General features: G+C 44.6%; 1 protein-coding gene across 1 annotated transcript; it reads right to left on the bottom strand.

The window, feature by feature from the left end:
- Window positions 1-228: 228 nt before the first annotated feature.
- LOC116953499 (uncharacterized) lies at window positions 229-23,596 on the bottom strand. The gene is made up of 3 exons (XM_032973756.2): window positions 23,437-23,596; window positions 14,445-14,889; window positions 229-11,572 (listed from the first exon to the last, which is right to left on the bottom strand). The coding sequence occupies exons 2-3, from the start codon at window positions 14,865-14,867 to the stop codon at window positions 10,694-10,696; spliced, it is 1,302 nt and encodes a 433-aa protein (XP_032829647.2). The 5' UTR covers window positions 14,868-14,889; window positions 23,437-23,596; the 3' UTR covers window positions 229-10,693.
- Between the last annotated feature and the right edge of the window lie 3,490 nt (window positions 23,597-27,086).

Below are 27,086 nucleotides of genomic sequence, written 5' to 3'. Positions count from 1 at the left end.
CCCACCTCGCCAACCCGCACCGACCAGCCTGGTGAATAAGTAATATCTTTTTTAAACTTTTTTTTAAACACGCTTTTATGAAATGTACTAGTAATGGCAGAACTCCACGTCTCCAGGAAGTGGCCCCGAAGCTTGCCACAACGAAAGGGGACCGTGACCAATCACAGCCAACGTCATGTTGACCGTGGACAATTAGACCCAAGCCAAAACATAACATATAAAAAAGAATGTATAAAAATTAATGTTTTATTTTTATGATCGAATATAGTATTGTCATCAGTATGACATAAGCATACCAAGTTTGCAGTCGATACCACATTGGGAAGTGGTTTAAAATTGAGTTACAAGATTTGAGGATACAACAACGACAACAACAACAACAGAGTGAGTTAAAAGAAAGCGTGTGAAATAGAAGTCAGCAACATGGGGTCGTGACAACAGATACGGTGTGAGGAGGGGCCTGCTTCCAGCAGTTGACTGAAAAGGGATGTAGAGTGAAACAATTTGAATTCAGAGCAGTTAACTTACATCAGTATGCAACGAACTGTGCTTAATGGAGGTACGGGCGCTAATCACTATACAGTACTCGGGAACCTGGCTGGAATTCAAGTGCATGAAAACCAGATTAAAATCCATCTGAGTGAGCAGTGCCGGCTCAGTGTTCTGGCATGGCCATTGAGAGCCCCACGGAGCCACCAAGCGATACATGACCACAAGGCTGTTATCACAAGGCGAACCAGACAACGTTACAACTCACACGTACCCAGAGCATTAACAAACACGTCTTTGTCATCACAAGGCGAACCAGACAATGTTACAACTCACACGTACCCAGAGCATTAACAAACACGTCATTGTTATCACAAGGCAAACCAGATGTTACAACTCACACGTACCCAGCATTAACAAAAACGTCTTTGTTTACCAAAATTTATTGGGCTTATCCAACAAACAAAAATGTTTATTTTTTTACACTTTTTAACATTCTTAAATCTAGGAATAAAATACATTGCACAATTCAAATACTGACTCCAAATAAAAACGTTGTAAAAGGTGGGCTGAAGAATGTCACTACTTTTCTCCATACAACCGCTGAAAATAGATGTGAGCAGGCCACAGCAGAACGTCCAGAAGCACCCGCAATCACATGCAGGTGTTTTATGTAATAACTCGGCTCGATGCTATATTTAATTTCGGTTTTTGCAACAAACTCAGCCGCTAGCTTCAATTACGACATTTTTTGTCCACACAATGAAAATTGCGAACATTACAACCTTTTCCAGTGGCAGCGCAGTGGTTAGAGCACTGTGCTATGAACCTGGCAATATGGTCTAGATCTGGACTGGCAATATGAATTTGATTGCCAGTTATGACCTCTCACCTTCACGAATCCACATTGATCAGTATTAAAGTACAATTAAACAACTCCCATGATCAACACAGAGTGATGGGGAGGTCTTAAGACAACAGTGGATTGTTACATTATTAATATGGTCCTTTAAATACTTAAAAAGTGCAAGACTCTATACTCAAAAGTGTTTGGCATTGCTCAATCATTGGTTGCCCTAACCAGTGTTGCAAATTGAACATTCCTTGGGGAGTAACATCACTCAAAGGGGCAATAAAAGTGTTTCATAATCACGATATTTACCAACTCAGCTGTATAAAGTGTAGGGATATCATAGAATGTATGAATAGTTCACTCCAGTGGTTTTTAACCTGGGGTGTACGCACCCCCTGGTGGTGCGATGTGCCCTTTCTGGGGGTGCGAGACATGCCTGATTTTTTTAGGTGACTCATCGAAACGCAAATTAAGAACGGGCACGTAAGTACAACTACTTTGTTTCATCAAACCTATGTATTTATTAACATACATTTTTTTAACGCTTGAGAACCAAAGGACTCCATGGCTGCAGTAAAGGTTAAGAGCCACTGGATTACACCAATCGTACTGCAAAGTTATTTGTATTTACTAAAGATGTTAATGCTGTCACGTGCCGCTGATGCTTAAGAATAGTTGTGGGTGTCTGTTCAACGTAAAAATGTTCATCACTGATTCGCTGCAATTCATAAAATACATTTTTACAAAGGGCAGTCCACGATTAGCAGGCTCCAGACACATCCACGTCAGATCGGGTCCCAAATTCCACGCCTGCCACTTCGTTGGCTTTAAGTACTGTCACGTGCATGTTTGCACAACACAAAAACGAACCCACAATAGATACGAATCGAGAACCAAGAGCTGGAATGAAAAGTAGGAATATATTTAGCTGCTGGCTAGGTGCCTGTGAACATTTCCTTTAACTTGTCATGCTTTTTCCATGTCGGGGTTCAACAGGTGACCTAGCAGGCCAAGTGTACCCCACAGAAACTCTTAGGAAGTGGCCTACAGAGCTATTGCACCAGTCACTGGACATCAAAACGTCTGAACGCGCGAAAAATGCATACAGATGCTAGCGCAAGCGAATTTTCCCATGTGGCCTGTCAGATAATATCGTTGCAGAGCTCTGCTTTATGGAAGCAGTCACTGGAGCACGGAGTCACGGTTTCAAGGTTTTCCCCCCTTTTATCTCAAAACCGTTCACAACGGAAATGTGTGGCAACCGTGTACTGACCAACAGAATGACACCGCCGGCTGCCCTGACAAATGTGACAACCGTTGCAGGCACTGCTGTCTGCGAGAAGGAACACTGTACAACAAGACTGCATATTCTTGGTTCTTTCGGTAAAGTCACGTAGAAATGAAACAAGGAAACAATAAAATAAAAAAATAAAAAAATAAAATTCTTCTACGTGACTTTACCGAAAAAACCAAGAATATGAATCCCTGCAGTCACGAAAGCTTTAAATCAAAACAAGACTGCAGTTTAAAAAAGAATGAGATTGGCAGGCCGACAGTACACATGTTCCATAACCAATATTTTCAAGGGTGAATAAAAAAAACCCTGCAGAGTAGAGTGGCGTTTACATGCAAATAATGTTCAAGAACAAGAAGCACAGATGCATAAATATGACCAACCTTTATCTCATCAACACTTATATTCTTGGTTCTTTCGGTAAAGTCACATAGAAGGGAAACAATAAAATAATAAAAATATAAAACAATAAAATTCTCACGACGTTTCGACTGCAACACAAGCAATCATCATCAGGTGTGAAAACCACAACAATAAAATACCACAACAAGAAAATTTTTCAAATTCAAATTTTCTTGTTGTGGTTTTCACACCTGATGATGATTGCTTGTGTTGTTTCCCTTCTACGTGACTTTACCGAAAGAACCAAGAATATGAATCCCTGCAGTCACGAAAGCTTTAAATCATCAACACTTGGCAAGGAATAATTTAACCCCCCCCCCCCTTCACAAGTGATGATGAATTGTCACAATTCTGAGTAACGAATTGATTCAAGAATCGATTCCTTTTCATCTCGTGATTTTTACCATCTCGTTTGTAGAGTCTCTTTCCCCCCCCCCCTCCCGTTTCGTTTGCACAGCAGCTTCCTTTGCTCCATCAGGGCTGAAGTGTAAAAACTGGTGTAAACATTTCATGTCATTTGCAAAAGTCGGTCATAATGGGGATCTCGCACGCCTCCGAATCGATGCCATGTATCATGAACGTAAGAATCAATTGTATTTGATTAATTGAGGCATTGTTTCATGCTAAAGGAGCACCTTATAACAGAATTAGGATTCAATGTAGTTAGCTAACCAAATTGTGCAATAGCACTAAAGAACTTCGATAAAAGTCCTATTCATGGTAAGTCCACAAATAGTGTCCAGAGAACGGACAGTGCTAGAATGGTAGCCTGCTAGGGGTGTAAGGACGCATCAATTCATACATAACATGTATTACACTCACGACACACGTATTTGAATTGTCTAAGTATCAATTATTTTAATTCGTACACAGATAAGATTGACCGCAGGACCGAGGCCTTCATGCAGCAGTGAATAGACCGCGGCCAATGATGAACCTCAAATTTAATCTTTCAATGTTATTCTTGATATCCTTGATATTATTCGCAAACCCAAATTCTGACATTTCCTGAAACGGCGAGGGAAGAGAATAGTTACGGGCCTGTGGCCTAACAGATCAGTGATTGCCGGCTCCAGATGCGACGAGTCACCACACCACCGCTTTCAATGATCACCAACCATCAGGTGCACCCAGGGTGTGCAGCGACAGAGATTTGGAATCACGAAAAGTGGATCGGTGTGTCAGGGGGTCGCGAGGACTGAAGTTGGGCAAACACTTGCCTAATATATGTGTACATTGCCAGTTCCCCTGGTCACGTGAGCAATAAGTGGCATTCTTCTCCATCGGAGGTCGTGTGTCAGTAGTGTAAATTCGACATTCCTATGGCAGGGTTCAAACAAAGTGTGTCAATGGTGGCGATTTTTTTTTGGTACATTGCTGGTCTCCAAAGATTTTATTACAAGTTGTGCGTGTTTGCAATCACGTCCGTGTGACACGTTTAAAACCTGAAATAATATATATAAAACAACTGAAATACATGCAAAGGAGAGTAAGATCATTCCTCCTGCACGATTTAAATGGGGTTTTTCATCTGCCTGCTACTGTACCCGCTCAGTGATTTTCAAAGACACGTGGAGGTGCCACATATGCCCCCCATCATACGTGTGCTACAAAGCGCCCAAGTAAAGGAACGTGATGCTCCTAAGAGCAGAGGAGGACAAAACTTAAGTTCAACGAACAGAGATGAAGGTTATCGAGGGTTTCTCTGGTGGGGGGGGGGGGGGTGAGTTAGATCCTTAAAAAAAGAGCAATAAGAAATATTCCCCATCGTTAAAAGACCCCGTGGGAAGCAGCATTCTAAGAATATAGACGGAGAAGCAGTAAAGGACAAGAACAGCACTGTGCAGATTTGAGGTTTGTATTGCAGTCTCGGCCAAAAGACGTCAGCTGAATTTTTGTCTTCCATGTTTTATTCCCTTGTAAATAAATATGACGTCGGTAAGACATCTAAGTATGCGCGTTATTCTCGGAAAAAAAAAGCCTAATGCGACAAGCCTGAAATAATAAGTACATATGAGGTTTAGAGTACCTGATTCATCAGAGAGAAAAACGCAGCCAATAAACAATCAACATAAATCATATAATCGCACAACGCAAAACCGTACGCAAGAAGACACTGTGCACCAACTATGTACAGACAAATTTTTAAAAAAAGATACTTTCTCGTTGAGAAAATCTGATGGGAGGTTTGGGCAAAGTCGTTTTCTGAAAATGAGTTTGCTTTGTATGTACGTATGTAGGTTCAACTTATTTTGCACCGTACGTAGCCAACCGTGCTAATCGGGGTTTTTTTTTGGTCGGACTAAACCTACAGCTCGCATCCTCGTAAACCACACTTGGAGCTATAAATTATGACGACTTGCATTTAGAATCCGCTGGCTTGCGTGCTAATCTAGTGCTCGTTAATTCGTGAACTGGTACTAGAGGTTCGAACCGAGACATCGGAACCCATGATACTGACACACAAAACAATCTTACAAGCTGTATTTGGAGAAGCAAACGGGAATGTGGAATTTCCACCTCTGGCTTAAGGGGCCGCAAACAGAGATGAACACCACTCCATACACAAAGACAAAGGTCTCCCAAATACCTTCAACAAAACTCTTGGAAGTGCTGTTAGCGAGCACCTATGAAGGCCGGCACAGGACACGAGGGGTGTGGGTGACCAGCACCACGCCTGTTGTCTCCCCAGTGGCGAAGATTTTACACACCGCACCAGGTACTCATTTGAGGCTGAGTCAACCTAGGAAAGGTCCAGTACCCGTTCAGATAATCATCACTGGTCTTGGCCGTTTTGAGCGTTGCTTTTCTTTTAAAGAAATCGGTGTGATTACGGAATACTTGAAGTTTGAGAACGTAGTCCCGTATTTGGAATTATGAATAACGTGATCTGATTACTTTATTACTTTTCTTCACCATAGCATCTGTACATTCATGTATTAGTTTAGCATTACCTCAGCTGACCAAATATTGCCTATGACCAAATCACTCGGTGCGCCTGATCTCGTCGGACTCTCGGAAGCTCAGCAGCCACCATGCACTGCAGGTCGCTGTAGGCTGTGGGGGCTACGTGGTGAGCAGAAGACGACAGTGCAGAACAATCCATTGTTGCACCGTACTTCTGTACTCCGCACATTGAACAACCCGCAATCAACAGTGTCAAGTATCATCAAATCACACTCACGATCCGCGATGAAGCCTCCATCCAGCAGTGGATTGCCAAAGGGCTGTACATACGCCATACCGGCACTAAAATTGTTACAGGCCGTGGATCTCGTGATCTGCCATGCTGTGCGCTCTGCACACCCCCATGTTGCTGATACAATAATTTCACCCCATCGAATAATTTTGGTATATAAAAAAAAACATTTTAAAAAGGAACAGTAACCATAATAGTAAAAAAAAAGAGTAATCGAGCAGGGCATGCTTTGTGACCGTAACCTGATTACACACCGAGAGCAGAGTGATAATAAGGTATTAGCAGACCTCACCTTTAGCTATTTGGTTACCGTGACACGCTCAAGCAATCGGGCCAGCTGTTCTTTCCAAGGGCACATGCTCGTAGGGGCTAAAACAGGCCCGAGTCATGACACGTTTGTGAGAACGGAACAGAAAGTTGCACTGCCTAGCGTCACGGTGGGTGGCGGGGGGGGGGGTATTAATCTAACCGTGACGCACAGCTAAGACTGCTGCCCGCCAGAAAGGCACAGCGGTCGGTACAGCCTGCAAATACGTGACGCTCCAAAGGACATCATTTTCCCCACAGTCTCATCACTGATGGCTCAGGCGTAGGTAGGGGGGAGGTTTTGAAAACTGCCTTTCTCGACCTCCATGCTCGTGTCAGCTTGGATAGCTGGTGGCGAAATAAGATGGTCAGCTTGCGATGTCCATTAACAAGTCACTTATTGCAGTAGGCTGGCTTCTCATCTGTATGAATGTTGAACTTCTTTCGTACCGTACAGAGCCAACCGTGGTAATCGGAGATTGCAAACACACTGTGGGCTGTGTTTAGCTCATGGTTGACCCCAAGCCGCATCCACTGCACAAACAAATGGCAGATGCAGATACCTGATGCCCAAATAGAAAATGTAAAACTCTTCAATGTGCGACTGTGGTCATCCAGAGCAGACTGTGGTCTTCCAGAACACATAATGACGCGATGCCGGATCCACAAATATTGAGGAATCACAGTGGTACACTCTGCTGCTCTTTGAATGACACACGGGAGGTGCAACAACCTCCTCCATAAGTGGGCAAGGAGCTGACTATTCATGACTGTGGTGAAGTGCAATCCATGACTCACACTGATTTTTTAGGATGAATCCATCTGGTGACCCCCCAGACGCCATTGAACGGCTTTCTAAACTCAACACAGTCATACACTCGGACCATTGAATTTCAAATGTCGCGTGGAAGAAATACTTAGCTGATCAGCTGGTGTTACTTTACAATGGGGTTAAGCCCATCGCTCGGGATAGAAAAACTGCTAAAACATGCTGTGGCCTAGCCTCAGATCGATTGATCGTAGGGTTAAGACCAGGCCAAGAGGAGGCCATAAATCACAACATTAAGCCTGTTCTTTGGTTCTTTCGGTAAAGTCACGTAGAATGAGAATAAAATAATAAAATAAAACAATAAAATTCTCACGACGTTTCGGCCACAACACAAGTAGCCGTCCTCAGGTGAAGAAACAGGACTGTCCAGAAGACAGCGCTTGAGTGCTGTTTCTTCACCTGAGGACGGCTACTTGTATTGTGGCCGAAACGTCGTGAGAATTTTATTGTTTTATTTTATTATTTTATTCTCATTCTACGTGACTTTACCGAAAGAACCAAAGAAGATTAATCCTTGCAGTCACGAAAGCTTGAAATCGAAAATGAAGCCTGTTGTTAAGCCGTAAGTTGTTTGGTGAATTAGCTCAAGGTAAGTCAGTGCCGCCATTGCTCCAATCGGGCATGGAGTAGTGCTCATCTTGATTGGCTGCAACAAGCCAGTGCTGGAAATTCCACACTCCCGTGGCAAGAGCCAGTTTCGGCATAGGGCAAAGCTCAAATCACAAATAATCACCACCCAATCCTCTCCCATTTTATGACTGCCGCTCGTATGCAAGCACCACTGACGCAGTCGCTTATATTTAATCTTATATGACACTGTATTGACCGCAGAGAGACAATGAGCTAGATCGACCCCTCTACCAGAACTTGAGCTTGCAACCTGCTCTAAAATGACATCCACTACTTAGATGATGTCAACATTGAAATTGTGTTACGTGTTATATTCACGCAAATATTTCTGAGGACTTGAGGATGGTATGGTTCAAAGATGAAACACCTCTGAAGGATAATGGTACAGTCTAACGTCCAACCAGCATTCACCTGTGCAGGCGACTGGTATGCAGACATACCATTTTGTTAACGGGCATCTGACTTTTTCAGTCACTAGATTGGTTCGGAACTGACAGCTAAGGTAACATGAAACTAAGGCTACAGGGGCAAGCTGTGCTTGTGACCGTTGCACAATATTTTTTTTCAAAAAGAGGCAGCACTGGCATAAAAATTCTCAGTCGCAATGTTATTTAAGTCGATCGAAATCAAAGTATTATGAAACACCTAAAATAAAGTTATGAAACTTTTAAAATAATGTCCTTGATCAAAATTGAAATCGTTTGAGATGTTGATAAGAGCCTCTACTACCAATAAATGTATACTGTTGTTCTCTATGATAAAGGAAAAGCAGTTGTATACATTTAACCACAAGAGGGCCTGCTGATATCCACTTCCTCTCGAGAAAGAAACCTGGGTTCCCATAGTGATTTCAGCAAAGAGTTATTCGGTGTTACATTTCACTTTTGCGGGCGATGCTTCAGATTTGTAACCTTTCAATTCCCACTCGTGAGAGTGACATTTAAGGGGTCTTTAATGTCCACTTCACCATGAAGGCCATATGCATGCTTTGGTAATTACCCTCAGTATTCCCGGCTGGCTGCAGTAGGAATCGAACCAGATACTCGGGTGCTATCGAGTCAACGATAAACGCTTCAACCACTCAGCTACATTCAAGGTCAAGAGGTCATCGGCGCCATCGTCACTAATGCCGCAGACCCTGCAGCTGTTGCTCGGTTGACACAAAGTGTTCCTCGGGTCCCAGAGTCTAGTTTTGGATCATTTAGGCTTTAAGTACTTTAAGAAGAAGCCAGATTTGAAAACGTTAAATAACACTGGACTACTGAACTGGAACATTAAAACGTGTTAAAATTCAACTGCAATAAAGCTGTGACTCGAAGAGCATGCTCAATGTATGTTGGAAATGTTAAATGTCTTGTAAACAGTTGGTCATCTGTGACAAAGATGAGTTAAAATCAAATAATCGTTCAAACTCAAAACATTCTCGACAAAGAAAAGAACCTGCCTTGCTTTCACCAAATCATAGGTTGAAAGGACAAATGCAAAGCAACATTACCCACGACTCATTGCCCATCTGAACTCTGCATATATTATCCAAAACATTCTCTGACCACAATTACTCGTCTAAAAAGAGATAGTTCCGCTGAAAAATAGTGTTTATTTTATCCCCCGTGAGACAAAAATAAAGCTACACGAGACCATTTGTATTTTTTTTTAGCTGCACGGCAGCTGAAAGATGCAATTGTTTTTTGTTTTCCTCCTTGGGATATCTCAAATGTCACGTACGCCTTCGCTAACAGGAACATTACTAAGCGTACATCATGTCCATTCATCTACATGTTCCCGTAGGTTGCTAAATATGCACCTAGAGGCGTTCAAGTGTTGCTTCGTCTCCTTTTATATAAAAAACAATCAAGCTTGCGTTTGTGTACATGTGTACTTGGATTATGTAAATGCAAACACCCAGTGCAGTAAACCAGCTCTCCTTACACACAAAGGTTAAAGTTAACTCGCGTGTGGGTCACATTGCGAGGGCCGGTCTAGCCATAGGATGGCCATTATTGACTTCCCACAGACGTTTCATTGACCCTGAAGAGATTATGGGCTGAGTCGACCGGCAACCAGAATGTTAACGCGTGATCTTCTGATTGTGAATTGAGTGCTCCAACCACAGCGCTGCCCGGTCTGACTATCAAGCAGCAGGACGGCGCTGACAAAGCACCTTGAGACTTGGTGAGGTTTTCAGAGATAAACAATCGTTGTGTGTCCGAACCTGGCAGTGCATGAGTGTGTTTGCATTTGTTTGTTAATGTGCGATAATCCTAGTGACCTGGATCCAATTCCTGGTCATGCACAACTTTAGTGGCAACTGAACTTGTCTTGGCCTCCACTCAGTTGACCCAATCTGTAAACATCAGCACTGCAGAGATAAATGCGGCCTGGCGTGGCGCTGACCATCCCTTTATGCTCCGTGTTAGCTTTAATAGGTGCTCAATAACGGCAATTACCCCAACAGTCTGTTAAGACTGCACAGGGATCTGTGTCATCCTCTTTTGTTTGTCTGGGTTCATCTGTGTGCATATTTGTGTACTCTATTATGTATGTGCATTTATACGCTTGTGTGTACGCACGAGTGTGCACGTGAGTGAGTGGGTGCCTCTGTGTCCATACGGGTATTGCGTGCACGCACGTGTGCACGGTACATCTGTCCCTTGCACTCCGCTAATTGTCACAAACTTTCGATTTCCCTCCTCACCCACTCGCCGCAGGAATCTGCTTCGATGCCACCGTCGGCAATGTCCCGTCCGGCGTCGACCTCAGTTCGATGGGTGCCCGATGAAACCTGGACACCAACCTTCGCACCTGCTGCTGCTGTCGTTCGTGTTGCTGTCCCTGGCGTTGCTGTTCGCCCTTTCCTGGAATCCCACCCGCCTCTGCCGCAGCAGCCGCAGCAGCCGCGGCTGCAGCTGGATCGTCCTCTCCGGCGAGCGGGGCCGGGCTGTCGAGTCGTGCACGCACGGCGTGGAAAGCGTAGTAGACCAGCGGCATGGCCACCCCCACGAGCAGCATCACGGCCACCGCGCTCCACCAGCGGATTCCACAGTCGGCACCGTCGCACGAATCCTTCCGTCGGCGGTGATGCGAGGAGCCTTCGAGCTGCTGCTGCTGATGATTATCCTGACGAAACTCTAGCTGGTGCAAGTGCTGCCGAGGACCCAACGGGTGAAAGCGCTTCTCGGTGAGCGCTTGCGTAACCTCCTCGAGCGAGGCCTTCGAGACGTCGGTTCGGCGCGCGATGTTCGCGATGTCGCGATCCATGACGCGCAGGAATGCCACCGCGGCCGCCGTCGCCGCCACCTCCGCTGGTGACGCCATCGGTGACGGCGGCGCCGGTACAGCCGCAAGCCGCGCTGTCGGCAAGCTGGAACCGCCGGTGGCTACAGAGGCACCGGCAGTGGCGGGCAAGGATGAGGTGGTTGATGATGATGAGGGTGGTGGTAGCGGTCTTCTCCTCGCCTCCTCGACAGCGTCGGTGAGCAGCCCGTGGCGTCGCACAGGGATGCGCACGGAGCGCAACGCATACATGCCCTGCTCGCTCATCAGGTTGTTGGCGCGCTTGATGTCAGACACCTCCATGGCGGAGGGGGGAGAGGGGCAAGAAGACCACACGGGGAGGGTGCAGGGGGGGACACAGGAGGGCGAGAGGCGCCCGTGAGTATTTTTTTTTATTTTACCAGGTAAGGCACACTAAGCTATGTAGCTCTTTTTCAGAAGTGACCTTGCTATCATAAATTATAGCTCAACGAAGTTGCTTATCATGTGGACATTTAAAGCAGCCAAATACTCTAAAACCAGACGATAGGGAGAAAAATCCACGTGACCACAGGGAGAAAATGCAAACTCCAAATATACAGGTGTCAGGGGTCGGATTCGAAGCGACGACCTCCTGTATACCAGACGAGGTAGTTAACATCTCACCATCGCGGCACGCCCATATGAAAAACTTTCATAAGTGTGTCGTACTGTAAAAGTGGTGCGGTGGCACAGTGGTTAGCCCACTGCACTATGAAGAAGGCAGCTAGAGTTCGATTCCTGGCCAAGGCTACCATCCTTGGCGAGATAAATCTAACATGTGCAAAGCGTTGAGTGTTATCCCGTCATACGCGGAGTTTTCTCTGGTCACTCCAGTATCCTTCCACATTTTCCTGGATAAATAAAGGGCGAATTACTGTTATTAGTGCTGTGCTTAGCAGGGTGACAAGTTCAAATCTCATTCAAGAGTTGACTCAGCACATTATCCCTAGCAGAACAATATTGTGACGAGTCAACAATAATTGTTCTCTGAAGAGAATGACAAGTACCACTGGAATGTGGAATGTTGACTGAGGGCTCAGGGCTCTAACCGAGTAGGAGACAATGGCTTTTCGTAATTGTGAAAATAAAACTAACGACAATATGTGCAGCCTTTTTTTATCAATCCACTGCTGGGTAAAGGCAGCGCTTCCGGTAATGGCAGCGCTTCCAGTAATGGGTGTTGTCTGACCACAGTTAACCACACTGGACAGCACGGGGTTTTTTCAGGGAGGACCAAGACCGGTTAGACCAGGGAGTCGGCAATCTGCTTCTCCTGAGCCGCGTGCGACCCTTTACGGACTGCTTAGTGACGTAATGTGTGTTGTACGTATTCACGTGCATTGCGGCTCTTGAAATATCGAGTTTTGTACCGAATTCGAAAAAAATGCCGAACCCCTGGGTCGGACACAACATGCCACCGAATCAAACGTTGGGTCGCTAGTTTCACAACACAGTTAACTAACCACTGTAGCACAGTCTTTGGTTCTTTCTGTAAAGTCACGTAGGTACAAAATAAATCAAATCACGACGTTTCGGGCGCAACACAAGCGTCCATCATCAGGTGGGACAACCACAGCAAGAAACACTTCAGAACCGTTTCTTGCTGTGGTTGTCCCACCTGATGACGGACGCTTGTGTTGCGCCTGAAACGTCGTGATTTAATTTATTTTATTTTCTACCTACGTGACTTTACCGAAAGAACCAAAGAGTATGGATCCCTGCAGTCACGAACACTTCAAATCTACACTGTACTACAGTTGCACCCTTAAGTTGCTGCACATTCTACCAGTGAAGTCTTGATTTTAACAAAGCTACGCCTATCCCATTTCACAACGTTCCACCACAAGGCGTTGAGAAGACAACTCCTATGCAGTACGCGTGGTTCATTAAGTTAAGAGACGACCACATCTGCACGACAGATTAACAGTGCGCATAGTAACTTCTGTGTTAAAGGCGACATTAAGGGAATTTGGGAGGGGCGGAAGGTACAATTACACCCAGCTCAAATTAACTTTGCAGGCGTCACTTTTCATCGGAGAACATTTAGCTTTGTAAATTATATCAAAGAGCACAGTTTTATTCTAACCCTGACAATTATTTACCTTGAGCTGACAACTTAATGTGTACAACTACAGAGGGTTAATGATTAAACCTCCATGCAAACAAATGTCCCACTTTGGAAATATTGACACATGGGCAACCCAATTAAAATTTGGACCAATTTCTGCGAAAATTAACCAAGAGCTCGGGTTATCAATGTGTGATCACACCACAAGGCGGCATGTAGCAGACTCGTGAGATTTCAAAAGGCAGCCAGGACACCGTGCATCCTATTACAAGTAGCATAACTTGCAGTGTCCTTGAGGTCAAAGTAAAGGTCACAAGTCAGCGTTTATAAATTCCACAAAATTGATGCACTTGCTTATGGGATATGTGCGAGCAACTCGTCTGTACCGTGCCCAGAAAATAATTTCACACGGCAGCCCCAAGGTTAAACCCTGAACTTTGATCAATTCAATAAAGTTAATGCCCACTGTGCCTTCCTCGTCTTGTTTCTGTAAGACCTACATTCATAATGCTTAACTACGGCAAACAACCTCACTGAAAATATTCAGTGCAGTCCATGCAGCTGTGTGTAATCATAAAGAATAATTTACTGCCGTTTTGTCAACTCATTGTCGGGTTTAGGCTTCCCTACACCGTGTTAGTCATGGGGATTGTTTGACCATACTTTACAATGCTGGTCATTGTGGCCTGGCCAAATGAAGAGAAGTGCCGAATCTTCAAAACTAGTCTCTGACAGGCCAGGTCACAGCCAAGGAGCTTTGAGTGTTATCGCCACATGTGGTGTGTGTGTGTGGGGTCCTCCCCCCCCATATTTCCCCCGATGTGCATCAATGCTCATTAATGGTATTGGCCAAATAAGCCAATGCGGGACACTCCCGGAAAGAAAAAGTCACCATCAATGTTTGACGTGCCTGTTAATCAAACTCCTGACGCCAGGTTTGTGAGCGCAGCGCTCTAACCACTGCGCCACCACTCCATCACAGCAATCGCGTCCGTTAGCACTTGCAACCACTGGCCCATCCACTGCGCGGCAGCGCTCGAGTCCGCGACACGTCCGCCGTACGGGTCGAGCGGGACTCACTGAGCATCCATACTGCAGGGCAAACGTGACGAGCGAGTCGCCCTCCCGCACTTCGCGCTCCAGGAAAACGACGTCCGCGAGCGGCGGCGGCCGCTCGCCCGCCATCCTCGCGCCGTCGCGAGTGGCTCGCACCCGCAGCTCGATGGCGTCGGTGGCGCTGGTTTCCGTGGCGACAGCGGCGCCGGAGGTTTCCGCGGTGACGGCGGCGGTGACACCGGCATCGGCGGTGGCAGCGATGAGGGCCGTGGACTCGTCGTCCTCGTCCGATGAGAGCGTGCCGAGCGGTGGCGAGGAGGAGGAGGAAGCGACGTCGCGTCTGTCGCCTTTGCCAGTGCCACGGCCGCCGGAGAAGATGTACGAGTTGCTGGGGTCGTCGACGGGGTTGGGGAACGGAGCGACGGCACCGTAGAGGCGGCCGGGCATCGCGAACGATCGCACAGAGGCCCTGGCGACAGCACGGGTGGGCAGGGAAGAGAACGCGGGCGAGATGACGCAGTGGGTAAGGCTGGGAAAGCTACGGCCCATTGAGCCTGACAAGTGATCACATTTGGCCTAGAAGTTTGAAACAGCCCACAAACATTTTTTATCCATCACTACCAGCATCTCAGCAACACTAAAAGGGTGCTAGAAGGGGAATGTTTGACTTGGAAACATTCAGTGCACTGCGTGACGTCTGTCACTGCGTAATGTACGGACCGCAAAATATGTTTGAAAATTCTATTCAGCCCTCAGCGACGGAAAAGATTCCCCACCCCTGCAGAATGCATGAGACGCTTAACGATTCACCCCATCCAAAGTGACTCGATGAACTGAAGGGTGTTCTCCCACACATGCACACCAGTAGCACAGTGGATAGAGAGCTTCACTCGCAAATCAGGTCATGAGGTCAATTCCTAGTAGGACTCTACTTAGCCCATCATCCCGCCAGGGTGCGTAAAATAATTACCACTGGTTTTTTTAGATAGACTGTCCCCTGCCAGATAAGTGTGAATTTCTACTCAAGGTCAGATGAGAGCACCACCCCAATGTTTGTTATTAATAGACACAAGATAATCACCACAATTCCTCTGGAGTTGACAAAATAGGTAGAAAACAAAATAGGTAGTATTACTCTGGGAAGTCAACGACACTTTCCTTAAGAATAGGGAATTCCCCCGCCATATAGATCTCCACCAATGGTTAAGGGCCATTCATGGAGATGAGCAGCACCCCACATTCATCTCTACAGTGAGGGAAAAAAGTATTTGATCCCCTGCTGATTTCGTACGTTTGCCCACTGACAAAGAAATTATCAGTCTAGAATTTTAATGGTAGGTTTATTTGAACAGTGAGAGAGAGAATAACAACAACAAAATCCAGAAAAACGCATGTCAAAAATGTTATAAATTGATTTGCATTTTAATGAGGGAAATAAGTATTTGACCCCCTCTCAATCAGAAAGATTTCTGGCTCCCAGGTGTCTTTTATACAGGTAACGAGCTGAGATTAGGAGCACACTCTTAAAGGGAGTGCTCCTAATCTCAGCCTGTTACCTGTATAAAAGGCACCTGTCCACAGAAGCAATCAATCAATCAGATTCCAAACTCTCCACTATGGCCAAGACCAAAGAGCTCTCCAAGGATGTCGGGGACAAGATTGTAGACCTACACAAGGCTGGAATGGGCTACAAGACCATTGCCAAGCAGCTTGGTGAGAAGGTGACAACAGTTCGTGCGATTATTCGCAAATGGAAGAAACACAAAAGAACTGTCAATCTCCCTCGGCCTGGGGCTCCATGCCAGATCTCACCTCGTGGAGTTGCAATGATCATGAGAACGGTGAGTAATCAGCCCAGAACTACACGGGACGATCTTGTCAATGATCTCAAGGCAGCTGGGACCATAGTCACCAAGAAAACAATTGGTAACACACTACGCCGTGAAGGACTAAAATCCTGCAGCGCCCGCAAGGTCCCCCTGCTGAAGAAAGCACATATACATGCCCGTCTGAAGTTTGCCAATGAACATCTGAATGATTCAGAGGACAACTGGGTGAAAGTGTTGTGGTCAGATGAGACCAAAATGGAGCTCTTTGGCATCAACTCAACTCGCCGTCTTTGGAGGAGGAGGAATGGTGCCTATGACCCCAAGAACACCATCCCCACCGTCAAACATGGAGGTGGAAACATTATGCTTTGGGGGTGTTTTTCTGCTAAGGGGACAGGACAACTTCACCGCATCAAAGGGACGATGGATGGGGCCCATGTACCGTCAAATCTTGGGTGAGAACCTCCTTCCCTCAGCCAGGGCATTGAAAATGGGTCGTGGATGGGTATTCCAGCATGACAATGACCCAAAACACACGGCCAAGGCAACAAAGGAGTGGCTCAAGAAGAAGCACATTAAGGTCCTGGAGTGGCCTAGCCAGTCTCCAGACCTTAATCCCATAGAAAATCTGTGGAGGGAGCTGAAGGTTCGAGTTGCCAAACGTCAGCCTCGAAACCTTAATGACTTGGAGAAGATCTACAAAGAGGAGTGGGACAAAATCCCTCCTGAGATGTGTGCAAACCTGGTGGCCAACTACAAGAAACGTCTGACCTCTGTGATTGCCAACAAGGGTTTTGCCACCAAGTACTAAGTCATGCTTTGCAGAGGGGTCAAATACTTATTTACCTCATTAAAATGCAAATCAATTTATAACATTTTTGACATGCGTTTTTCCGGATTTTGTTGTTGTTGTTATTCTGTCTCTCACTGTTCAAATAAACCTACCATTAAAATTATAGACTGATAATTTCTTTGTCAGTGGGCAAACGTACAAAATCAGCAGGGGATCAAATACTTTTTTTCCCTCACTGTAAATGCAGACAATATGACGTGACATGTATAATACTAGCCTTTTGCCCATCCAAGTACAGGCATATTGCAGTAAATCTGAAGCTTGCAAGCGAAAAGCAGACTTCGACGTGATATTCATTGCATTGAGTGTGCAATTTGTAAGGCCGCGGTGACACAGACCTATTTCATTTTAATGTTATAATCCCTTGTCCATCATGACGTCCTTTTTACTTTGATGTCTCAGTAGCGTTACGGAGATCGCGTGACGTGAAGGTTCTGCCTTTGTAGTGAGGGTTGTAAATTGACGAGGAGGGGGGAGGAGGCACCTCGGCCCCCCATGTGGAGTGACGTCACCCGCTAATTATTATGAATGGGGGGGGCATTTGGAGGACGTTACCTTATAATGATTATTAATGAGGGGGCTAATACAGTTACATGCTAATTTCTCACATAAACATAACTAGCCCCGGCCACTTCTTTATGACCCTTGGGCTACGCCCATTTCAAACCTTTTAAAACAGTCTGCCTCAACAGCAGACCATCGCTTTCCCACCTGACGACGGACGCTGTGTTGCACCCGAAACGTCGTGATTTATTTTATACCTATGTGACTTTACCGAAAGAACCAAAGAGTAATGAAGGGGCTGTTCGATGTGGAGTAACGTCACCTGTTCATGATTCACAATGAGGGGAGCTGTTCGATGTGGAGTGACGTCACGAGCATTAAGGCAGACATTCCTGGGTGATTATAGTAGGTACATACTAGAGCAGTGGTTCTTAACCTGGGTTCGATCGAACCCCAGGGGTTCGGTGAGTCGATCTCAGGGGTTCGGCAGAGCCCCCGCCACGGAGGTCCGGACACACTTGAGTTATTGTGTAAATTTGTGATGACACACACGGCCCGCTTGGCCATCACTGGCTGCAGATGATCATGCTACACTGCTTGGCCAATCAGCGCTGCGGGGAATTTAGTGCGTACTCAGTAGTCAACGTGTGACTGTTGTTGTCGTACGTCGTGTGATTTCTTTAATATTTTATCCATACTATGTCGGGCAAAAGAAGAAAGTGGTCGGACGAATATGTACAACATGGATTCTCATGTATCACGGAACGTGATGGGAGTGAGCGTCCTATCTGCATGATTTGCAACGCCAAGTTGAGCAACTCTAGTCTTGCACCGGCAAAACTAAAGGAACACTTCTTGAAGCTGCATGGAGACGGGGAATACAAGAACACAACACTTGCTGAATTCAGGGTGAAGAGAGCCAGATTCGATGAAAGGGCCACTCTGCCTGCTCTTGGATTTGTACCTGTTAACAAACCGATCCTGACAGCATCGTACGAAGTTGCTTACCTGATCGCAAAGCAGGGCAAGCCACACACCATTGGTGAAACACTTGTGAAACCAGCTGCATTAAAGATGGCGAATCTGATACTCGGAACAGCGGCCGAAGGTAAATTATCCCAAATTCCCCTTTCAAATGACACCGTCAGTGACAGAATAGAAGACATGAGTAAAGACATCTTGGCTCAAGTATTCGCGGATCTGATTTCAAGCCCGGCAAAATTCAGCCTTCAACTCGACGAAACCACAGACGTTTCTGATCTAAGCCAGCTTGCTGTTTTTGTACGCTATGTGAAAGACGACATGATAAAAGAAGAGTTTTTATTTTGTAAGCCTCTTACAACAACAACGAAGGCAGCCGATGTGAAGAAGCTTGTGGATGACTTCTTCAGAGACAACAATCTTTCATGGGATATGGTTTCTGCAGTTTGTACGGACGGAGCTCCAGTCATGCTGGGAAGAAAGTCTGGTTTTGGTGCGCTAGTAAAGGCCGATGCACCACACATCATTGTGACGCATTGTATTCTGCACAGGCATGCGTTGGCAACAAAAACCTTACCTCCAAAAATGGCAGAAGTATTAAAAACTGTGGTGGAATGTGTGAACTATGTGCGAAAAAGTGCTCTGAGGCACCGTATCTTCAGTGAGCTGTGTAAAGAAATGGGCTCTGAATTTGAGGTACTTCTGCTCCATTCTAATATTCGGTGGTTATCCCGGGGACAGGTGCTGAATCGTGTTTTTGCCATGCGTGTGGAATTAGCCCTGTTTTTGCAAGAGCACCAACACTGCCATGCAGATTGCTTCAAAAATCCTGAGTTCATTCTCATTTTAGCGTACATGGCTGATATATTTGCAGCTCTCAATCATCTCAATCAGCAGATGCAGGGTGGTGGAGTCAATATCATGGAAGCGGAAGAACACCTGAAGGCTTTTCAAAAAAAGCTACCATTATGGAAACGACGAACAGAGAACAATAACTTCGCAAACTTCCCGCTTCTGGACGACTGTGCAAGTAAGATCGAAGATGTGTCTGGAATCGGAGATATTTCTGTATCCACGGAACTGAAGCAAACAATTGCCACGCACTTAGATGAGCTTGCAAAGTCTCTCGACGGATATTTCCCTACAAGAGAGTCATATCCAGCATGGGTGAGACAGCCGTTCACGTTTGCTGTTGAAACAGCAGATGTCAATGATGAATTCCTCGACGAAATCATTGAAATTCAGCAGAGCCAGGTTCAACAGCAACTCTTCAGAACAACAACGCTCTCAACGTTTTGGTGTCGACAAATGAACAAGTATCCAGTTATTGCTAAGAAAGCCCTGGATTTTTTTATACCATTTGTTACAACATATCTTTGTGAGCAATCCTTTTCGAGGATGCTGGACATAAAAACGAAGAAAAGGAACAGACTTTGCTGTGAAAATGACATGAGAGTGGCACTTGCCAAGGTGAAGCCACGCATATCTGAACTGATCTCTCAAAGGCAACAGCAGAAGTCACATTGATTTCCAGGTATGTAATTTGTTGTGAGTTTATGCATTGTGTTGGTTTTATTCTTTGAACAAGGTAATGTTCATGCACGGCTCATTTTGTGTACCAGTAAAAAACATATCTATGTCTTGAATTTGAAAAAAATCACATTTTATTTTTCACTAAAGAGGGGTTCGGTGAATGCGCATATGAAACTGGTGGGGTTCGGTACCTCCAACAAGGTTAAGAACCACTGTACTAGAGTAATGCAACTGCACGATTTCAGGATTGTTATGACCAAACCACCCAGAATGTGCCAAATATCATCAGATCTAATAAGCTCATCAGGTGTGGGCCTGGATATTGCTCGGATGGGTGACCACCACGCATATCAGGTGTTATAGGTTGTAGGGCATCGTGGTGGGTAGCAGAGGGCAGTTCAGCAAAATCCACTGTTATACAATACTTCTGTTCTCCCGCGCGTCTATACTAATACAACTGAATGTTTTGACTGTGAAAATTAGAGGTACAAGAAGCCAGGCAAGACAGTTCATTAAACTACGTAAGCAACTTGAACAAATGGATACAACTAAGGAAGTATCTAATGCAACAATCTTGATGTAAATATCATGGACAGCGCTAAAGAGGAAGCCCATAATCCCCAACGCCTTTGAGACAGCACTTGTCACGTAGTAAGAAGAAACTACTACTCCGAGGCTGTGGAAGTGGACTGTAATATTCCAATACACACGTGTCTACTACAGCTGACAGAATGTGTCTATGTGGCATTCGTGAAACTGTCACACACCTTAAACATGGCTGCAACATTTAGTCTCGCCAAATTCTAACTACAGCACTATATGTCAAGGCCATAATTGTAATATATATTGGGGGGGGGGGGGACACATCCCCCCCCCCCCAATATTCAAATATGCTCAAAATGTCCCCCCCCAATATATTGCTATAAACAATTAAAAAATAAATGCTATGCTATGTAAATAAAAAGAACAATTTGCTAAACCTTGGCCACAATATCTGGACTTGTCTCGTATAACAATGCATAGATTTCTGTTTATATGATTGTGATTATGGTTGTACTTTATTAATCCCTAATCTCTGCCATTACATATAATGAAACAAGAAAATGTAAAAAAAAACAGAGCAATGTAAATACAACACACTATTAGACATTATTGTAAAAAATAAATAAAAAGTCCATCCCATGTGTTAGTGAATTTTTAAAATATTTTAGGCAGGAAATTAGTTTTCAAATTTAGATTTGTTTTTTCCTGGGGGGGGGACCCCTAGACCTCCTGGAAGATTTGGTCCCCCCCCTCCCCCCAATGTTGACTCCATGGCTACGACCTTGCTCTATGTATTTTAAATATATACAGTAAGAGACATTTTATTAATCCATTGCTGGGGCGTGATTTGACCATACTTCACCACGCTAGTCTGTGTGGCTTGCTGAAGAAGGGTAGCGCAGACGTGGCAGCATAGCAACATTGTACTCTACAAATGGGATTTTTGCCCCCACTGCTCTCTGCAACTCAACAACGTTGCACAAGACCCCGCAGCCGCCTGGCATGCGAGGTGGTCACCCATCCAAGCGCTGGCCAGGTTCATCCACGCTTGGCTTCCTCCACATCTGGCGAGATCGCGCGACTCACAGGGTAAACGTGTTACCCCCCCCCCCCCCACGGTCACACGGTACTGTATTTTCACACTGCAATTATTTGTGAACGACTGGCACACCCGTGAATACAGGCACCAGCGGCGGCTTTCATACACGCACACGTAACCTATTCTGTCGAGTGAATTCACAAAAGAATTATTTTTTAACGCCATCGTCAAGACAACGTTTTTCTAAATTGGAGTCACTTCAGACGACAAAACCAACCCGCCGAGCCGTATGCCCCAATGGACCACTCTAACGCGTCCCTGTCAACCCATTATTGTTGCCTAGCTTATTACAGATCAATTCTGAACTTATTGGTCATCCCGTGGTCCTTATAAATCTCAACGTTCATCCTACAAAGTCCCATCACAAGGGAGAAACACAAATAGACAATCACCACTACACTCACCGCTACACTCACCACTACATGCCTGTCAACCCCTGATCAGTGCCCTATATTATTACGGACCAATTCAGATCATATTGGTCACCCGGAGTCCTATTCTAAATCTCAACGTTCATCCTACAAAGTCCCATCACAAGGGAGAAACACACAAATAGACAATCACTACGAGTACACTCACCACCACACTCACCACTACATGCCTGACAATCCCTGATCAGTGCCCTACCTTGTTACAGACCAATTCTGAACTTATTGGCCACCCCGTGTCCTTATAAATCTCAACGTTCATCCTAAAAAGTCCCATCACAAGGGAGAAACACACAAATAGACAATCACTACTGGTACACTCACCACTACATGCCTGACAACCCCTGATCAGTGCCCTACCTTGTTACAGACCAATTCTGATCTTATTGGCCACCCCGTGTCCTTATAAATCTCAACGTTCATCCTACAAAGTCCCATCACAAGGGAGAAACACACAAATAGACAATCACTACTAGTACACTCACCACTACACTCACCACTACATGCCTGACAACCCCTGAACAGTGCCCTACCTTGTTACAGACCAATTCTGAACTTATTGGCCACCCCGTGTCCTTATAAATCTCAACGTTCATCCTACGAAGTCCCATCACAAGGTAGAAACACAAACAAATAAGACAAAATTATGTTACTAAAGCATGTTTTTGCCCGTATTGAAACGGCTGTACCCCGTATGGACGGACCTTAAAACTCAATTTATCTGTACAAGAATACAGGGTAAACCGTACGGGTTGACAGCTATGATGCATCAAAAGTAACTTTACCCGTCGTTTTGTTACCTTGTTTAACCAAAGGCTTCAACTCGCGTGGAACAGCCCGAAACCCAAAGCATGAGGACAAACACAAAGATAGGTAATATTACGGGAGAAAAAAACCCTACATATTTACCAACACTGCCCTTAAAAGTAAATACTGTAGTGCATAATCGGGCAATGGCCCTTTTTCATAACACCTCTGTTACTTACGATTGTATTTCGGCCTTTCTTCTTACGACTGGTGCCTGTGTATCACTGTCAAAACAGTTCCACAAAGCATGTTTAATTGTTTGTTTCTTGGAACAGACTAGGCCCGAGACGCCGGGGAGGGCCGGGATGGCCTGGATTGCCTACCGAGGAGGAAGCGCCTTCCCAGGCGGGGAGCAACCACAGCCTGCGGTGTCACCACACGGGGTCACACAACACCGGATTTTTTTTTGTCAAAATGTTAAACCAAAACACACACTTACCGGTTCGCGCGAGTTAAATCCTGCTCAGAGTTTTAAGGGCGAGAGGAATTGTTCATGCAAGTTTCGGGGGGGGAGCCGTTATGTTCCGAAAAGTCTCGACGTGTCCTGTAGCCGGGCTTGAGACGTCAGCCATTTGCACTTGGGAGTTACCACTCCCCGCAAAGGGTTGATGCTCAAACCAGCAATTTACTACTTTGATTTCAATCACATAATTTCAATCATATTTACTCAAACAGTATATTTATATCAGATTACTATCAAATATATCTGATATTCACGGTCGCTCTGGCATTGTATTGCTGTTTGAGTTGTAAATATCGCGTCTGCTGCGACCCCCCCTATTAAAAGCGGTAAGTTGGTTCGTTCCAAATGATGACGTCCACACAATGCAAACGCAAAGTCTTCCGGAAGACCCTTCCAAAGTTGGGGAAGCTCTTCCAGAATTGTACAATTCAGTTAGTCCCCGACTTACGATGGTCCGACTTACGACATTTCGATCTTACGATAGCGATATGACAAAATTGAAAATGTTTATCATACTGTAACTTTATCATCGCCATCCTCCTCTTCCGACAACTAAGTTAATGTGGCCATCAACAACCTTAACATCGTTCAAAGTATGCAGACGACGGACAGAATCTTGGTGAGCACAGTAGAATATGATACGTTACGTTACGTTGAATGCATGTATGATACGTAGCTTTAGCGATTTCATTTTAGGGTTAGCACGATACGATACGTTCAATGCATGTTAAAAGATTTTTATATATATATAGCAGATAGGATTGTTTCCTGAAAAAACTTTCTATGAAATTGCAGTTCATATAGGTAGGCTAAGAATTTCCCTTGTTTTTTACTTTAAATTGTACTGTGCAATGCAGTATTGTAATTAATAAATACATACAGTATATAGTTTATACAGTACGGTACCGTAAATTGCTCTGTTTTGCTAAATTATCACTATTCTTTAAGACTCCTGGGTAGGGCTAGGCCATTTTCGACTTACGATATTTTCGACTTACGATATTTTCGACTTACGATTGGATCGTCGTAACGCATCTCCGTCGTAAGTCGGGGACTACCTGTATTTTTTAAGTGTTTTTAACTCCGAAAGTTATCGCGATATGGCGATACTACGATATTTCGTACGATATAATATCCACCATAATCGTATAGTCCATTTTTTTGCCATTGACATATAATCATATCGTAGTTACCGTTGCTAATCTTTATATTTCTCAAATATTCCGTTTCATGCCCAAAGAACATTCATGAAATAGTTCACGATAATATTTAAAGGTACTAAAACATGTTTTTTAAATTGCTGTCACCCACAAAATGAGTGATTTGTAAAACATTTTCCGGAGTAAGTGATTGCATTACGTTTACATAAAGTAATAATTCCACCGTTAACGTTATTAATTATTTCGTGAGTAACTCGTGCTGCCACTTTTTATTTTACAACTACGGACAATATCTCTCAATTAGCCCTAGCTCTATCAAAACCGTGCGGTACACAGCAATACAGTTCAACATGAAACCCACAGATCTCTGTACAAGTCAACTTCTGTCAGCCCGAACACATGCCAATTCGTAATCAGAATATGTATTTTATGCTGGAGGAATCCGATGAGCTATAAAGCTCTTTTCCACAGATGTTTCAGTATGGGCGGGTTAAAACGTCACAGCAACAAACGATACAAAAACACAATGAGTGCAAAGTAGAGGAAAGGTAAACACAAACATGTATCTTACCAGGTAAAGCCCACTGAGGTATTAACTTGTTTTTTTTTTCAGAAAACGACCTCGCCAAAAATAATAACCCAATAATGTGGCTTATCATGTGTAAATTTACAGCAGCAAAATAATAATTTAAAAAATCTAAATGCATGTTTCAATTCCCGGTAACATTACAGATCGTGAATTTGGAAAACGTCGTTGGCATGTAATGTAGCAGGAAAAACGTCTGACCAACATTAGCCCACTGTTCCACGTTTACAGGGTTATTGTGTTGTATTGCTTTAGTCGTGACTGATTGTGCTTTATTGGGTTGTACTGATTTAGTGCTGGCTGAGTGTGGTTTATGGTTTTGTTTTTCTTTGTAAGTCACACATTGTGCAATGCAATTAGCCGCAGTTAAGCTATTTTCAGAACAGGATAAAATGCTGCTGAATAGAATGCTCAATCTGAACGTTGTTTTTTTTTAAAGATGCCCATCCATTGGCGCTTAAATGCCCCCGGAATCTCACAGCGCCACACAATTCATCTCAATCACTCTCGCGGCCAGATGTAGTTCTCGTTTAAGCCGAGGGGACCCCCTGTTGATAGCTTTTCCTTTGTGGTACAAGGTAACGCAGCATCGGCCTGCAAGCAGGCAGTAGGCTACCAGTAGGTAGGTGATGTTGCTCTTGGCTATTCCAATTAAGTGCACCATTGTTTTAACTGGGCGCCACGGTGGTGAGATGTTAACTTCCTTGCTTGGTATGCAGGAGACCGTGGGTTCGATCCCGATCCTGGTGCCTGTATATTTGAGCTGGTATATCTCTCGTTCCGTGGTCGCGTGAATTTTCCTCCGGGTCCTCCGGTTTTTCGCTCCACATTTAGAAACGTGCTATTAGAGTATTTGGCTGATATAAATGTGCACATGATAAGCCACTTCGTTCAGCTATCATTTAGTGGCCAGGTCGCTCGTGAAAAAGTGCTACATAGCTCAGTGGGCCTTACCTAGTAAAATAAAACAATTGTTAACGGGTTTTAAAAAATATATATAATAGTTAAGCAATTTACGAGGTAATTTTTACAATCTTCTTTGGTTCTTTCGGTAAAGTCACGTAGAATGAGAATAAAATAATAAATTGATAAAATAAAATAACACAATAATATTCTCACCACGTTTCGGCCACAACACAAGCGGCCTTCATCAGGTGAAGGGACGAGACTGTCTCTCCAGCGCTGTCCTACCATCAATTTATTATTTTATTCTCATTCTACGTGACTTTACCGAAAGAACCAAAGAAGATGAATCATTGCAGTCACGAAAGCTTTAAATCGAAATTTTTACAATGTTTGCACATTTTGGACCTTGACGTCGGCACAAGTGGCCAACTGCTTTTTGCCAAAAACGTCACGGAATCTTTAACGTCCACTGTGAAACAGAGGGCGCGTGGTGTTTGTGGTTAGTACACCCGGCACTATTAACCAGGGCAACCGGGGGTCATGAACCGCAAATCGTCCCAACAAGCTTGCGACCGCGCGCAACCAGCCTAAATATAAATGTATTCCTTGTGAAATTCAGTTCATGGACAGCAGAGGGCAGACGTGTTGCACACCCCAAAGCGATTTCCGCAGTGTAATCTTCAGACGCGTATGAATCAGTGTGGAAGTCATTCTTATGGCTACTTATGTTAGATTGCAGAGTAACAACTCTAATGTCACATTTAGGTGATCAATCCAGACAACAGTGTCAGGAGCAGCGGAATATATCGTCGCTGTAATGTCTCCTTCGTATTTGTGGAATTGAGCATTGTGCCATACGTTGTATGATCTGTTTCTGGATGACCACAGTCACATACTACTAGAGAGTTTTTTTATTTATTTTCCATTTATTGCATCAGGTATCCGCATCTGCTGCCATGGTTTGTCCAGTGGGT

The sequence above is a fragment of the Petromyzon marinus genome, chromosome 52 (genome assembly GCF_048934315.1).
Source record: "Petromyzon marinus isolate PM22_M1 ecotype Great Lakes invasive population chromosome 52, UKy_Petmar_22M1.pri1.0, whole genome shotgun sequence".
Taxonomy (NCBI): Eukaryota; Metazoa; Chordata; class Hyperoartia; order Petromyzontiformes; family Petromyzontidae; genus Petromyzon; species Petromyzon marinus.
Note: the sequence above shows the minus strand (reverse complement) of the source record. Positions and strands in the feature narration are given on the sequence as shown.